Source organism: Artemia franciscana, chromosome 7 (genome assembly GCF_032884065.1).
Source record: "Artemia franciscana chromosome 7, ASM3288406v1, whole genome shotgun sequence".
In the NCBI taxonomy this organism is placed as follows: domain Eukaryota; kingdom Metazoa; phylum Arthropoda; class Branchiopoda; order Anostraca; family Artemiidae; genus Artemia; species Artemia franciscana.
This window is the reverse complement of record NC_088869.1, coordinates 28,708,279-28,724,909: the sequence shown is the minus strand read 5'-3', so window position 1 is coordinate 28,724,909 and position 16,631 is coordinate 28,708,279. Positions and strand designations below refer to the sequence as shown.

The 16,631-nt window shown below is 34.3% G+C and overlaps 1 protein-coding gene across 1 annotated transcript in view; it reads right to left on the bottom strand.

Annotated features, from left to right (window-relative positions):
- The window catches only part of LOC136029111 (3-hydroxyanthranilate 3,4-dioxygenase-like), a 45,363-nt gene that overhangs the window by 28,354 nt on the left and 378 nt on the right, over positions 1 to 16,631 (bottom strand). Inside the window, exon 2 of the mRNA XM_065707185.1 lies at positions 7,606 to 7,768. Coding sequence (XP_065563257.1) covers positions 7,606 to 7,768 — 163 coding nt within the window. The remainder of the gene's footprint in view (positions 1 to 7,605; positions 7,769 to 16,631) is intronic.

Here is a 16,631-nt window from a genome sequence, read left to right as displayed (position 1 = left end):
GGATAAGGTCATCAATGCCTACCAGATTTTATTTTAAAAAAACAAAGGTTCGGCGATATGTATTTCATAGTGACGAAAGACAAGCCAAGGTAAAACAAACCAAACAACTTGAAAGTGATACCGATGATAAAAAGAAACGACGTTGAAAGGACTATCGTTTCCCAGTTGCAACATCTTTTCCACAAAAATAATAATTTAGTGCTTCTGTTCAAAACAGCTATCGAATTGATGCCTACTGATATGCAACATTCAACGAAGTGGCAATCGATAGGCGAAACAATCAGTTGACAAGAATTGCTTAAACTCATCGGTGCTACGATGCCCTACAATATCCTATCATTTTTTGGGATGGAGCCGACGGCTATCACTTTAATATTAAATTGATAAATCCAGCCACTAACAAAGAAATGAATAAGAAATGCAGCGCAATGATATATTATGCCTATAGATTAATGATTCGTCATTTATTACATTTACATATAATCCATCTTGGGATTAGATACAACAACTTTTACATCTTGGACAATCGCCGGTTCATAGACATGACATTACGGCCCGTGTCTTCCGGCAAAAGTTGCTCTCCTTCATCTCCTACAAAGTTATGGGAGAAATACAAATCGCAAATGGCCGAGAATATACTCCACCGAATACGGCTAGAAAGGTCAGATATGACCTTGGACTTTACAACAGAAATTTATAACTGCACTTAAGTTATGATTGAAGATTTGTGCTTGTCTATTGCAAACAAACTTCTCAAGCATTTGGGAATACCTTCACATAATCGTACTGCTTCTATTTCTACATGTGTAGAATGGGATCGTGAACAAAGTTACAACACAATTGATCTATTGTCGTATGTTACAGACCGGGACACCGGGTCACAAGGAATATAAATGACGACCGGGACACTCAAAGAGAAATTACAGACCGAGACACCGGGACACAAACGACAAGCGGGACACAGGGAATATAAATGACGACCGGGACACAGGGACACAACTACAACGGGGATGCCGGAAAGGCACATGGGGGGTATATAAATGACGACGGGGACACAGGGAATATTCGATTAGCAATTACCACCAACAAAGTCCAAGGACAATCGTTAGAAAAATGCGATATAGATCTGAATACGGATTGTTTTCCATGGACAATTATATGTTGCATGTTCAAGAGTCGGTAAACCTGACAATCTATTTATATGCACAGATAATGGGACAGCGAAGAATATTGCATATTCGCAAGTTACAGCTAGTATATTCGCAAGTAACAGCTAGTATATATATAAAAATAAGTTGTAGTCTTACCCACCAAAAATTACGAGCCTGAGAAAATTTGCCTCATTTTAGAAAATAGGGGGAAACACCCCCTAAAAGCCATACGATCTTAACAAAAATCATACCATCAAATTCAGCATATCAGAGAACCTAGTTGTAGAAGTTTCAAGCCCCTATCTACAAAAATGTGGAATTTTGCATTTTTTGCCAGAAGACAAATCACGGATGCGTGTTTATTTGTTTTTTGTTGTTTTTTTTCCCCAGGGGTGATCGTATCAACTCAGTGGTCCTAGAATGTCGCAAAAGGGCTCATTCTAACGGAAATTAAAAGTTCTAGTGCCCTTTTTAAGTGACCAAAAAAATTGGAGGGCATCTAGGCCCCCTCCCACTCTCATTTTTCCTCAAAGTCACCGGATCAAAATTCTGAGATAGCCATTTTAATCACCATAGTCAAAACACCCAACAACGATGTCTTTGGGGACGACTTACTCCCCCGCTGTCCCCGTGGGAGGGGCTGCAAGTTACAAACTTTGACCTCTGTTTACATATAGTAATGGTTACTGAGAAGTGTACAGACGTTTTCAGGGGGATTTTTGGGTTTGGGAGGATATTTGAGGGGGGAGGGTTGCCGGGGAGGATCTTTCCATGGAGGAACTTCTCATGGGGGAAGAGACTTTCAATGGAGGGGGCGCAGGATTTTCTAGCATTATTTAAAAAAACAATGAAAAAATAAATATGAAAAGTTTTTTCTACTGAAAGTGAGAAGCAGCATTAAAACTTAAAACAAACAAAACTTATTACGCATATAAGGGGCTTACCTCCTTGTTATACCTAACTCTTTACTCTGAAGTATTTTTAGTAATTTCAACTCTTTATTCTACGGCATTTGTGATTCAGGGGTCATTCTTAGGAATTGGGACAAAATTTAAACTTTAATGTGAAGTGCGAGGTATCGACGAGGGGTGAGCCCCCTCATATACGCAATAAAAACATGCGAATATAGAAGTTCGCTACGTAATTTAATTCGTAAGTTACGTATATTTTTACTTATGAAAACGCTCGTAAAAAATTATAAGTTATAGTTGGCTTTTTAAGTAATCAAAAAATTGGAGGGCAACTAGGCCTCCTCCCTCGCTCCTTTTTACTCAAAATCTCCCGATTAAAACTGTGAAAAAGCCATTTAGCCCCAAAAAATTGATATGCAAATTTCGTTTTAATTATTTATGTGCGGAGAGCCAAGATCAAACCATACATTAATTCAAAAACGTCCAGAAATTAAACAAAAAGAAAAGTTTTTTTATATGGAAGTAAGGAGCGACATTGAAACTTAAAACGAACATAAATTAATCCGTATTTGAAATGGGCGTTTCCTCCTCAACGCTCCGCTCTTTACGCTAAAGTTTTCTACTGTTTTAAAATTCAGAGTTAAAAAACGAGTCTAACTTTGGCGTAAAGAGCGGGGCGTTGAGGAGGAAAAGCCCCTTTCAAATACGGAGCAATTTATGTTCGTTTTAAGTCTTAATGTCGTTCCTTACTCTCATTTAAAAAAAAACTTGTTTTTGTTTTGTTTTACCCTAATATCTGTTGAAAAAAAGTCTGTTTGAAATCATTTGGAGGATCTTCCTTGGGCGTTTCAGACCATTCTTTTTCTCTTTAGGTAAATGTTTTCACTTTCAATTGCAGCGGTCTTATAATTATTCTGTATTTCCATTTGTACGAAAAGGAAAAAATGGATCTATTCCTTTAAGAATGCATAACGCATAACCTATGCTGTCCTCACTCGAGGACATGTGTTGCAAAAGTGCTCCATTGAAATTTGAAAATATCATACAAAGAAAATAACTATAGTTGAGTCTTTTTTAATCACAGCAAAATCTTTCAGCTACGTTTCAAAACACAGTATCTTAGAAAAACACAAATTGTTTTTAGAATGTCCTCGCATGAGAACAAGGTGCGCAAAGGGGTTAACTTAACAATCTCCCCAGTGTCTCCCCTAAGACCTGCAGACTGAATACCAACAAGTTTTGTCGGTTGATTGGCCTAGCGATGTATATTTAAATATAGTATCAAAACTGGAGAAAAAGTTGGCATTATTTCGGGTGTTTGTGATGCAACGTTGTGAATTATCGAACTAGAAAAACTAAGAAAGAGAGAGAAGTGAAAGGGAGAGAGATAGAGAAAAGAGCCGGACTGGATGCACACGTAAATAGGCAGAAGAAAAGGGGAATACACATTTTATCTTATTGTACATGACAGGGTAATTCAAAAACGTTACAATTGTCTTATATATATATATATATATATATATATATATATATATATATATATATATATATATATATATATATATATGTATATATATATATATATATATATATATATATATATATATATATATATATATATATATATATATACTAGCTGTTGGGGTGGCGCTTCGCGCCACCCCAACACCTAGTTGGTGGGGGCGCTTCGCGCCCCACCCAAGCCCCCCCGCGCGCGTAAGTCGTTACGCGCCATATTAGTTACGCGCCATTGTAGTTGTGTCCCTATGTCCCACCTGTGAATATAATATATATATATATATATATATATATATATATATATATATATATATATATATATATATATATATATATATATATATATATATATATATATATATATATATGTTTTTAACTACGTAAAACTTGCGAATATACAACATTCTTTGCTGTCCCATTGTCTGTGCATATAAATAGATTGTCAGGTTTACCGACTCTTGAACATGCAACATATAATGGTCCATGGGAAAACAATCCGTATTCAGATCTATACCTCATGATTCTAATGATTGCCCTTGAGCTTTGTTGATGGTGATTGCTAATCGACCATTCCCTGAGTCGCCATCGTCATTTATATATCCCCCTGTGCACCCCGGCGTCCCCTTTGTAGTTATGTCCCTGTGTCCCGGTCGTCATTTATATTCCCTGTGTCCCGGTCGTCATTTGTGTCCCGGTGTTCCAGTCTGTGATTTCTCTTTGAGTGTCCCGGGCGTCATTTATATTCCTTGTGTCCCGGTGTCCCGGTCGTCATTTATATCCCCCTGTGCCCCCCGGCGTCCCCATTGTAGTTGTGTCCCTGTGTCCCGGTCGTCATTTATATTCCCTGTGTCCCGGTCGTCATTTGTATCCCGGTGTCCCGGTCTGTATATACATTCGTTTTTTAGTTTTGTTTTTCTCCTTTATTTTTTTCCTTTTTTCTTTTTTAGTTTATTTAGATTTTTAGATTTTTTAGTTTTTTTATTAGTTTTTAGTTTTTTTGTAGTTTTTACCATTTTTTTAGTTTTTTTAGTTTTTTTTTTTACTTATGTCCTGGTCGTCATTTATACTCCCTGTGTCCCGGTCGTCATTTGTGTCTCGGTGCTTTGTTGATTGCTAATTTATATTATATTTATATTTATATTTTTTATATTTATTAATATTTTTTTAGTTTTCTTTTTCTCTTATTTTTCAGTTTTTTCCTTTTTTTTAGTTTTTTCCTTTTTAGTTTTTAGTTTTTTTTTGTTTTTTACCTTTTTTTAGTTTTTTTAGTTTTTTTAGTTTTTTAGCTTTTTTAGTTTTTTTATTAGTTTTTAGTTTTTTTTTAGTTTTTGCCTTTTTTTAGTTTTTTCAGTTTTTTTTAGTTTTTAGTTTTTTACCTTTTTTTTAGTTTTTTTTAGTTTTTTAGCTTTTTTAGTTTTTTTTCTTTTTAGTTTTTTTTGTAGTTTTTACCTTTTTTAGTTTTTTTTCTTCTTTTGTATTAGTGTGAAATAATTCAGACGTCATATGCGGACAAACACGACGTCACTCGACAGACAGACAGACAGACATAACACACAAACAACTTATTTTTATATATATTTATTCATATTTTTTTAGTTTTCTTTTTCTCTTTTATTTTTCAGTTTTTTCCTTGTTTTTAGTTTTTTTTTCTTTTTTAGTTTTTATTTTTTTTTAGTTTTTTACCTTTTTTTAGTTTTTTTAGTTTTTTTTTAGTTTTTTAGTTTTTTAGCTTTTTTAGTTTTTTTATTAGTTTTTATTTTTTTGTAGTTTTTGCCTTTTTTTATTTTTTTCAGTTTTTTTTTTAGTTATTAGATTTTTACCTTTTTTTAGTTTTTTTTTAGTTTTTTAGCTTTTTTAGTTTTTTTTCTTTTTAGTTTTTTTTGTAGTTTTTACCTTTTTTAGTTTTTTTCTTCTTTTGTATTAGTGTGAAATAATTCAGACGTCATATGCGAACAAACATGACGTCACCTGATCCATCCACAGATCCACACACAGACAACTTATTTATATATCTTCTATATATATAAAAATAAGTTGTCTGTCTGTCTGTCTGTGGATGGATCAGGTGACGTCACCTGAAAAAACTGGATCAGGTGACGTCAAAACTGAAAAAACTAAAAAAAGGCAAAAACTACAAAAAAAACTAAAAACTAATAAAAAAAATAAAAAAGCTAAAAAACTAAAAAAACTATAAAGGTAAAAACCAATAAAAAACTAAAAAAAAACTGAAAAAACTAAAAAAAGGCAAAAACTACAAAAAAAAACTAAAAACTAATAAAAAAAGTAAAAAAGCTAAAAAACTAAAAAAACTAAAAAAAGGTAAAAAACTAAAAAAAATAAAAAATAAAAAAAAACTAAAAAAAAGGAAAAAAACTGAAAAATAAGCTAAAATAAAGGTAAAAACCAATAAAAAACTAAAAAGAAAAAAAGGAAAAAACTAATAAATGACGACACTCCAAGAGAAAGCGACCAGGACAAAAGGAATGTTCGATTAGCAATCAACAAAGCACCGGGACACAGGGAGTATAAATGACGACCAGGACATAAGTAAAAAAAAAAAAACTATCTATATATATAAAAATAAGTTGTCTGTGGATCTGTGGATCGTGGATCAGGTGACGTCACCTGAAAAAACTGGATCAGGTGACGTCAAAACTGAAAAAACTAAAAAAAGGCAAAAACTACAAAAAAAACTAAAAACTAATAAAAAAAATAAAAAAGCTAAAAAACTAAAAAAACTAAAAAAAGGCAAAAACTACAAAAAAAACTAAAAACTAATAAAACAGCTAAAAAACTAAAAAAACTAAAAAAAAGGCAAAAACTACAAAAAAAACTAAAAACTAATAAAAAAAATAAAAAGCTAAAAAACTAAAAAACTAAAAAAACTAAAAAAAGGTAAAAAACTAAAAAAACTAAAAACTAAAATAAAATAAAAAAAAGGAAAAAACTGAAAAATAAGCTAAAATAAAGGTAAAAACCAATAAAAAACTAAAAAAAAACTGAAAAAACTAAAAAAAGGCAAAAACTACAAAAAAACTAAAAACTAATAAAAAAAGTAAAAAAGCTAAAAAACTAAAAAAACTAAAAAAACTAAAAAAACTAAAAAAACTAAAAAAAGGTAAAAAACTAAAAAAAATAAAAAATAAAAAAAAACTAAAAAAAAAGGAAAAAACTGAAAAATAAGCTAACATAAAGGTAAAAACCAATAAAAAACTAAAAAGAAAAAAAGGAAAAAACTAAAAAAAATTTTCATCTAAAAAACTAAAAAATACTAAAAAAGGTAAAAACTAAAAGAACTAAAAAAGAAAAAAATAAATGACGACACTCAAAGAGAAAGCGACCAGGACAAAAGGAATGTTCGATTAGCAATCAACAAAGCACCGGGACACAGGGAGTATAAATGACGACCAGGACATAAGTAAAAAAAAAAATTAACAAAACTAAAAAGAAGGTAAAAACTACAAAAAAACTAAAAAGAAAAAAAAACTAAAAACTAATAAAAAAACTAAAAAATCTAAAAATCTAAATAAACTAAAAAAGAAAAAAAAGGAAAAAAATAAAGGAGAAAAACAAAACTAAAAAACGAATGTATATACAGACCGGTACACCGGGATACAAATGACGACCGGGACACAGGGAATATAAATGACGACCTAGTTGGGGGGGGCGCGAAGCGCCCCCACCAACTAGGTGTTGGGGTGGCGCGAAGCGCCACCCCAACAGCTAGTATATATATATATATATATATATATATATATATATATATATATATATATATATATATATATATATATATATATATATATATATATATATATATATATATATATATATATATATATATATATATATATATATATATATATATACTTACATATATAATATATATATATATATATATATACTTACATATATATATATATATATATATATATATATATATATATATATATATATATATATATATATATATATATATATATATATATATATATATATATATAGGCCTACTTCCGTGCGCTTACCTCGCCTTGTTTTATAGGGACTACTTTTGGTACTCCTTTCTCCATAATCAGCAAATCCATGTCACCATTTCTCATGTAAAAGAATTCTTCTCCAAGTTCTATGTGATAATCTTTTCGAACATTTGGTCCACCAACGTAAAACACTTTTAGCTGTCCATCATGCCTAAAAACGGAATACTCGATCAAGATTTACCACAATTTATGTTTCTGCGTGATGTACGCATAAATTGGCTGGTTACGAAAAAAAAAATGCCACCTAGATCACTATATAATATGTTAGGCTTCCATCTTTGCAACTAGCTAAATTTATTTCTGAGCATTGGATATTTTATTTATTTTAATAATAACTAATAACAACGCTGTTTTACAATGCGTTTAGTCATTCTAAATGTGGGAGTCACCCTATTTGTTTTAGCAATATCCAATATCCAGTGAAATAATTATATGTAAAAATAAAATGCGTCGAAATTGTCAAACAATGTACATTCAGAAGAACAGTCTTTCCCTCTTGCATGTCCCAGTTTTCCTGGGGATATCCCTTCAAGCCCCATGACTCAAGAGCCAACAAAACGGCCAGCAAAATAAATGCTATTTTAGTCGCTATTTTTTTAAACATGAGTGGACTGGTTGAAATGAATGGCATGAAAGTAATTTGAAAAGGGATCGCTTTCAAAAGAACAAAGAAATCAATACAACCCAAATCGCTCAAATATCACCAAATGCCAGTAAGGCCCAAATCAGTCAATGCAAATGAACCTACTGATCAGCCGGTACATCCATTGGCTCCCTTCTCTCAGATATTGCGGCTGGTGACACCTCTGTAAACCACTATATACGCTTTCAAAGACACACTACAGGGGAAAACATTTGTGGTTGTCTAGCAACTCATCTACGGTAGCATATCACATGCAGCACGATAGCGCTGCCTAAGTAAAAGTGGACTCAATGCATTATTTAATTTTCGACCAAAGCCCTTCGTATAGTTGCCACAGAAACTTCAAAAGAAGCTCATTCGATTGGGAATGGAAATTTCTAGTGCCCTTAATAAGAGAGAAAAGTGACTGGAGGGCAACCACCCCCTCCCTACGCCCATCAAACATATCCCATGAAAAATTTTAAATAGCCACTCTGTTCAACATAGTTGCAAGACAAAGTAATTATGTCTTTGGGGACATCAACCCCCACAGTTCTCAGGGCAAGGACTGTAAATGTTTTAATTTAAATCTTCGTATTAGAAAAATCCCATTTAAATCAGCCTTAAGTATTACGCTTTATGCAGCAGAAGTCTCATTACTTACAATAGTAATAATAAGAAAAAATGTCAACTTTACAATACTTTTTCTCGCTAGTAAATGAAATACGCTAACGAAGAAAAAGGAGACAATTTTCCTGAACAGGCTAAGTTAGGTATTGAATCAGTGAGATGTTTTGTAGCATTGGTTTTAGATATTGCATTGCGTAAATGATTACGTATTGATGATTTATCCTGAAACAAGAAATCTAAAAGACACAGACTTTCTTTTGTACGGAAAAATCAGTTAAAATCCAACAGAACAAACAACAGAAAATCCAACAGAAAAACAAACTTGAAAAAGCTGATATAGGATAAAATATAAATAGATAAAGCGTGAATTAAAGAAAGGCGGGAACCCTAACAAGCAGTTCCAGGGGGATGGGAGAGTGTTCTTATTAGAGGTAAATTCAAGCGTATTAAGATATATTTCTGAGATGTTTTAATGAAAGTGCCTCTCGTTTCTTTGAGCCAAGAGTATGCATTCCTGATTGTCAAGCATCACAAACATTATAAAAACATGAAATTACAGAAAAAACAATGAAAATTCAACAAATGGAAAAACGAAACGAGAAAAAGGCTTATATAGGCAAAAAGATAAAATATAAGCAACAAAATTTGAATTAAAGAAAGGTGGAGACCCTAGGAACCAATTCCAGGAGAGAGGGGGTGTTATTAAAGGTAAAATTTTTGAGAGGTTTTAATGAAAATTCCTCTTTTCTTTGAGAAAGACTATGCAAACCTGGTTGACAAGTACAAATTTGAGCAATATTTTTCTTCGTATTTTGCATATACTCGTTAGAGGTAAATTTAAGCCAGACTAAGGGATATTTATGAGAGCTTTTAACGAAAATGTCCAGTTTCTTTGACTAGGCGTTTGATTTCATTCCCTCTCCACCAAAAAATTCTTTTACACCACTCGCCTTAGCTTAAAGCTGTAGAATGCGTTAATCCAAGGTAATTCACGCCACCGTGGCAAAATATGGGTGGTACACGGTACCCTCTTCATTCCAAAATCATTTTTGGATATTTTTAAGATGAAAATATACTTGAAATCCATTAGTTTGTGTTTTAGCAATCTACCCCCTAACAAGATGCCACTATGGCAATTCACACCACCGTGGCAAACTATGGATTACACACGACCCTTTCTGGGACCTTCATCATTCCTAAGATAGTTTTGTATATATTTTCACGATAAAAATCATACTTTAAATCCCTTGATTTGTGTTTTCTCGAACCATCCCCCCTTGGTAAACCAAGTCAATTCACGCCACCGTGGCACACTGTAGCTGGCCCATGGCATCCCTGTGACACTTAATTCCTTGCAAACAGCACTCTCTGGCGTGTATTTTCACATATAAGACATTTTTCAGGCATTTTCCAGCAAAAGCATCCGTTTACACTGGAACGTTCGTTTAAACTTAGAGGAAAATTCCTATTATGGAAGCTATTTATTTATGATAGCTTATTGGGTGTTAGATTTCAGTCCCCGTCCCCAGAAATATTCTTTTAAAGCCTCTCACCTTAACTTAAACCTTTTTTTATGGAAGTTATTTATTTACGATAGCTTAATCGGTGTTAAACTTAAGTCCCCCTCCCCCCCCCCCCCGAAAAACTCCTTTAAAACCTTCTACCTTAACTTTAAACTGCTTTATGGAATTTATTTATTTAGGATAGCTTATTGGGTGTTAGATTTAAGTCCCCCTCCGACGGACTGTAATACCTCCCGCCTTAACTTTAAGCTGTTTTATGTAAGTTATTTATTTATGATACCTTATTGGGTGTTAAATTTCAGTCCCTAACCCCCGAGAAAATTCTTATAACACCTCCTACCTTTAAACAATTCTACGAAAGTTGTTTATTTACGATCGCTTATTGAGCGTTCCTCTCCCCCGGAAAACGGATCTTTAAATTCGTACATTTAAAGATCAATTTTTGCTCAATGAGGGTCAAAATAAGGGTCAAATAATGAGGGTCAAAATAAAAGAGGGGACTGAAATCTAGCACCCAATAAGCCATCGTAAATAAATAACTTACGTAAAACAGCTTAAAGTTAAAGTAGTAGGTGTTACAGGAGTTTTTCCGGCGGAGTAGGACTGAAATCTAACACCCAATATGCTATCGTAAATAAAAACTTCCATAAAACAGTTTAAAGTTAAGGTGAGAGGTGTCAGAAGAATTTTTCCAGGGGAGGGGACCAAAATCTAACACCCAATAAACTATCGTAAATAAATAGCATCCATAATGGAATTTTCTTCCATTTTAAACGAACGATTCTAGTGTAATGGGACATTTTTGCCGGAAAATGCCTGAAAAATGTCTTATGTGTGAAAATGCACGCCAGAAGGTGCCGTGTGCAAGGAATTGAGTGTCAAAAGGATGGCACGGTCCAGCCATGGTGTGCCATGGTAGCGTGATTTGACATGGCGTGCCACGAGGGGGTGATTTGGGAAAACACGAACTAATGAAGTTAAAGCATGACTTTTACTTATATCTGAAAATGTCTTAGGAATGACGAATGTCGAGGGTGTCGTGTGTATTGTTATAAGCATATTGTTATCTTAAAAATATCTGAAAAATCACTTTGGAATGATGAGGGCACCGGAGAATGCCGAGTACCATCAATAGTTTGTCACGATGGGACGAATTGCCTTGGATTAACACATTTTACAGCATAAAGTTAAGGTAGGAGATGTTAAAAGATATTTTTGGCGCAGCGGAACTGAAATATAACACCAATCAAAGAAACGGGGCATTTTCATTAAAAGCTCTCCAAAACATCTCCTAGTATGGCTTAAATTTACCTCTAACAAGATTATGCAAATTAGGAAGAAAAATATTATTCAAATGTGTGCTTGTCAACCAGAAATGCATACTCTTGGCTCAAAGAAACGAGTCTTTTTCATTAAAACCTCTCAGAAAATTTACCTCTAATAAAACCCCCCCTCTCCCATGGAATTGATTGCTAGGGTCCTTACCTTTTTTAATTCACGCTTCCTTGCTTATATTTTTATTTTATGTCAGATTTTGTCACGTTTTGTTTTTCGTATGTTGAGTTTTAATTGCTTTTTTCTGTGATTTCATGGTTTTATAATGTTTGTGATGCTTGGCAATCAGAAATGCATAATCTTGACTCAAAGAAACGACGCGCTTTCATTACAAACTCTCAGAAATATCGCTTAATATAGTTTGAACTTATCTCTAATAGCAACCCTCCCCATTCCCCTAGAATTCTTTAATCGAAGCTTTGTGCTTATATTTTATCCTATATGAGCTTTTTCACATTTTATTTTTGGTTTGTTGAGTTTTAACTGCTTTTTTATATGATTTCATTATTTTATAATGCTTTTTATGGTACTTGGTATTAACCAAGTGATATATAGCAATCGCAAATTCTGTCGGCCTATCGGTCTGTCTGTCCTGGTTCTGCTACTTAAGGCACTTCCAGGTAAGCTAGGACGATGAAATTTGGCAAGCGTATCAGGAACCGGACCAGATTAAATTAGAAATAGTGTTTTCCCGATTTGACCATCTGGGGGGGGGCGTTAATTCGGAAAAATTGAAAAAATGAAGTATTTTTAACATACGAACGGTTGATCAGACTTTAATGAAATTTGATTTTTGGAAGGATATCGTGTCTCAGAGCTGTTATTTTAAATCCCGACCGGATCTGGTGACATTGGGGGAGTTTGGGGGGAACCTAAAATCATGGAAAACGCATGAAACTTGGTGGGAAAATAAGCAGAAGTCTTGCATACGTGATTTACATAATTGAAACGGATCCGCTTTATTGGGGGGGGGGGGGGTCATTCTGAAAAATTAAAGAAATGACGTATTTTTAACTTACGAAGGAGTGATCTGATCCTTCATGAAACTTCATATTTAGAAGGACCTCGTAACTCAGATCTCTTATTTTAAATCTCAACCGGATCCAGCGTCATTGAGGGGGGGGGGCAGTTGGGGGAACCGGAAATCTTGAAAAATACTTAAAGCGGAGAGATCAGGATGAAACTGGATGGGAAGAACAAAAATCTGTCTAAGATACTTGACTGACATAACCGGACCGGATCTGCTCTCTTTGGTGGAGTTGGGGGGGGGGGGGTAATTTGGAAAAATTAGGTATTTGTAACTTACGAAAGGGTGACCAGATCTTAGTGAAATTTGATATTTAGAAGGGTCTTGTGCTTTAAAGCTCTAATTGTGTTGCGGAGCAACACTACTTCTTTCGTAGTTTTTTTTTTTTTTTTTTTTTTTTCACCGTGATCAGCGACCTGTAGCTCCGAGGTGGTAAGAGTTAAAAATTTGAGATTTTTCAGAGGGAAGGGAAACGTGAAACAGAGTAAAAAAGTTCCAGAGAAGTTCCTAAAGTTTCTAACAGTTTTCCATAAAAAAAAATAAAACCGTTTTTTTCTTAGAAACTCTGCGTTCGATGTTTGGCGTCAAGTTAAGACGACCCTAGCTTCGGAAATAAACTTGTTAGAAATACAGTTATGCTGAACTCATGTAGAATTTTCATTTGTCTCTTCGAGAACCGCAGCACAAAATTCCGTAGCTCTTACAGATTTCCCGGAAATAATTCCGGAAAAGTCCATCTCGTTCCGATTTTTTTTGGAATTTTCTCAAATTTTCGATTTTGATGTTTCTTATATTTTTATCGAGTAGTGCTATGAAAAGTATGCAAGAAGAAGTGAAGTGTTCTATATACCAAGTTGCTTCGTTCTCTAAGAAATAATTTCCGAAGTTTCGACGTTCTAGAGGTAACTTCTGTTCTGGACCAGCTAGAATTTTTTTTCCAACGCGGTTCGACAGGTCTCGATCTCCTAACAACTGGAGCTTACAATAGTTTCTCCGAAATAAAATTCCTTCTTTGGGTTTTTCTATTTGGAAGTTTTGTCATGCCCTCGGGGCAATTTAAATTTTTTGGTGAATTTGGTTTGTTTTATATTTTCCTAGCTTAGACCATCAAAAGTTAAGCAGAAAACTATAAGACGTTATTTCCGTATCTCTTTCAGATTTCCCGGAAATAATTCCCGAAATGTGCGTCTCGAAACATAATACTTTGAATTGGCGTCACTGTTGCTCCGCAACTGTGTCCCGTAGGGCACAGTTGCACGTGTTGCTCCGCAACTGTGCCCTAAGGAACAGGGTACAGTTGCTGCAACACTTCCTGTTGCACAGGCAACGGAGGTCTAATTTTAAATTCCGACCAGATCCTGTGACATTGGGGGGAGTTGGAGGGGGAAACCGGAATTCTTGAAAAACATGAAAATTGGGGTAATTTTATCTTACAAATAGGTGATCGGATCTTAATGAAATTTAATATTTAGAAGGAATTCATGTCTCAGAGCTCTTATTTCAAATCCCGACCAGATCTTTTGACATTGGGGGGAGTTGGGGGGGGGAAATCTTGGAAAACACTTGGAGTGGAGGAATCGGGATGAAGCTTGGTGGATAGAATAAGCAAATGTCCTTAATACGTGATTGACGTAACCGTACTGGATTCGCTCTCTTTGGGGGAATTGGGGGGAGGGTCAGTGATTTAGCGAGTTTGGTGCTTCTGGACGTGCTAGGACGATGAAAATTGGTAGGCGTATCAGGGAGCTGCACAAATTGACTTGATAAAGTTGTTTTCCCAGATTCGACCATCTGGGGGGCTAAAGGGAGAGGAACAATTAGAAAAAATGAGGTATTTATAACTTACGAGTGGGTGATCGGATCTTAATGAATTTCGATATTTAGAAGGACATCGTGACTCAGAGCTCTTATTTTAAATCCTGACCGCCGTTAAGGCGGTCAGGATTTTCCTTTTAAATCAAATTTTCCTCTGATTTTCCTTTTAAATCAATCTATTGATTCTTAGAATTTTGTTAGAGCTCATACCATATGAGCTCTTGGTTCTTAGCTCTTCATGCCTCGTCACAAGTGCTATATGAGCTCTTAGTTCTTGTTATTAATTAAATAAAAAAAAACAAGTTTTTTTAACTGAAAGTAAGGAGCGACATTAAAACTTAAAACGAACAGAAATTACTTCGTATATGAAAGAGGCTGCTTCCTCATCAACGCCCCGCTCTTTACGCTAAAGTTTGACTCTGTCTCTCAATTCTTCTTTTTAAAACAGTAAAAAACTTTAGCGTAAAGAGCGGGGCGTTGATGAGGAAGCAGCCTCTTTCATATACGAAGTAATTTCTGTTCGTTTTAAGTTTTAATGTCGCTCCTTACTTTCAGTTAAAAAAACATTTTTTTTTTATTTAATTTCTGAACGTTTTTGAATCAATGCATGTTTTGATTTTGGCTCTCCGCAGAGGAATAATTAAAACGAAATTTCCATTTTTTTTTTTTTTTTGGCTAAATGGCTTTCTCATAATTTTGATCGAATGATTTTGAGAAAAAAAGAGCGGGGGAGGAAGCCTAGTTGCCCTCCGATTTTTTGGTTAATTAAAAAGGCAACTAGAACTTTTAATTTTTTACGAATAATTTTATTAGTAAAAGATTTACGTAACTTATAAATTAGCTTACGTAAAGAACTTTTGTATTCTCATATTTTTATTACATATATGAGGGGGTTCGCCCCCTTGTCAGATCCTCGCTCTTTACACTAAAGCTTAAATTTTGTCCCAATTCATTAAGAATGACCCCAGAATCACAAAAGCCGTAGAATAAATAGTTGAAATTACTAAAAATACTTTAACGTAAAGAGCGAGGTATTAGGAGGAGGTGAGCCCCTCAAATGGGTAATAATTTCTGTTTGTTTTAAGTTTTAATGCTGTTCCTTACTTCCAGCTGAAAGAACTTTTTCATATTTATTTTTTCATTGTGTTTTTAAATAATGCTAGTAAATCCTGCGCTCCCTTCATGGAGATTTTCTTCCCCCATGACAAATTATCGATGGAAAGTTCCCCCAGCATATCCGCTTCTTCTCAACCCCTCCCCCAACCAAAAAAATCCTCCTGAAAACGCCTGTACACTTCCCAATAGCCATTACTATATGTAAGCATTGGTCAAAGTTTGTAACTTGTTGCCCCTCCCATGGGAACTGTGGGGGAGTAAGTCGTCCCCAAAGACATAGTTATAAGGTTTTTCGACTACGCTGAATAAAATGGCTATCTCAGAATTTTGATCTGTTGAATTTGGTAAAATAATTAGCGTGGGAGGGGGCCTAGGTGCCCTCCAATTTTTTCGGTCACTTAAAAAGGGCACTAGAACTTTTCATTTCCGTTAGAATGAGCCCTCTTGCAACATTCTAGGACAACTGGGTCGATACGATCACCCCTGGGAAAAAAAAACAAAAAAGAACAAAAAAACAAATAAACAAATAAACACGCATCCGTGGTCTGCCTTCTGGCAAAAAATACGAAATTCCACATTTTTGTAGATAGGAGCTTGAAACTTCTACAGTAGGGTTCTCTGATACGCTGAATCTGATGGTGTGATTTTCGTTAAGATTCTATGACTTCTAGGGGGCGTTACCCCTATTTTCTAAAATAACGCAAATTTTCTCAGGCTCGTAACTTTTGATGGGTAAGACTAAACTTGATGAAACTTATATATTTAAAATCAGCATTAAAATGCGATTCTTTTGATGTAGGTATTGGTATCAAAATTCCATTTTTTAGAGTTTTGGTTACTATTGAGCCGGGTCGCTCCTTACTACAGTTCGTTACCACGAACTGTTTGATAAAACTAGTATATACAAAAAGAAAATATGTGGTGTCTTTTAGATTTCTTGTTCCAG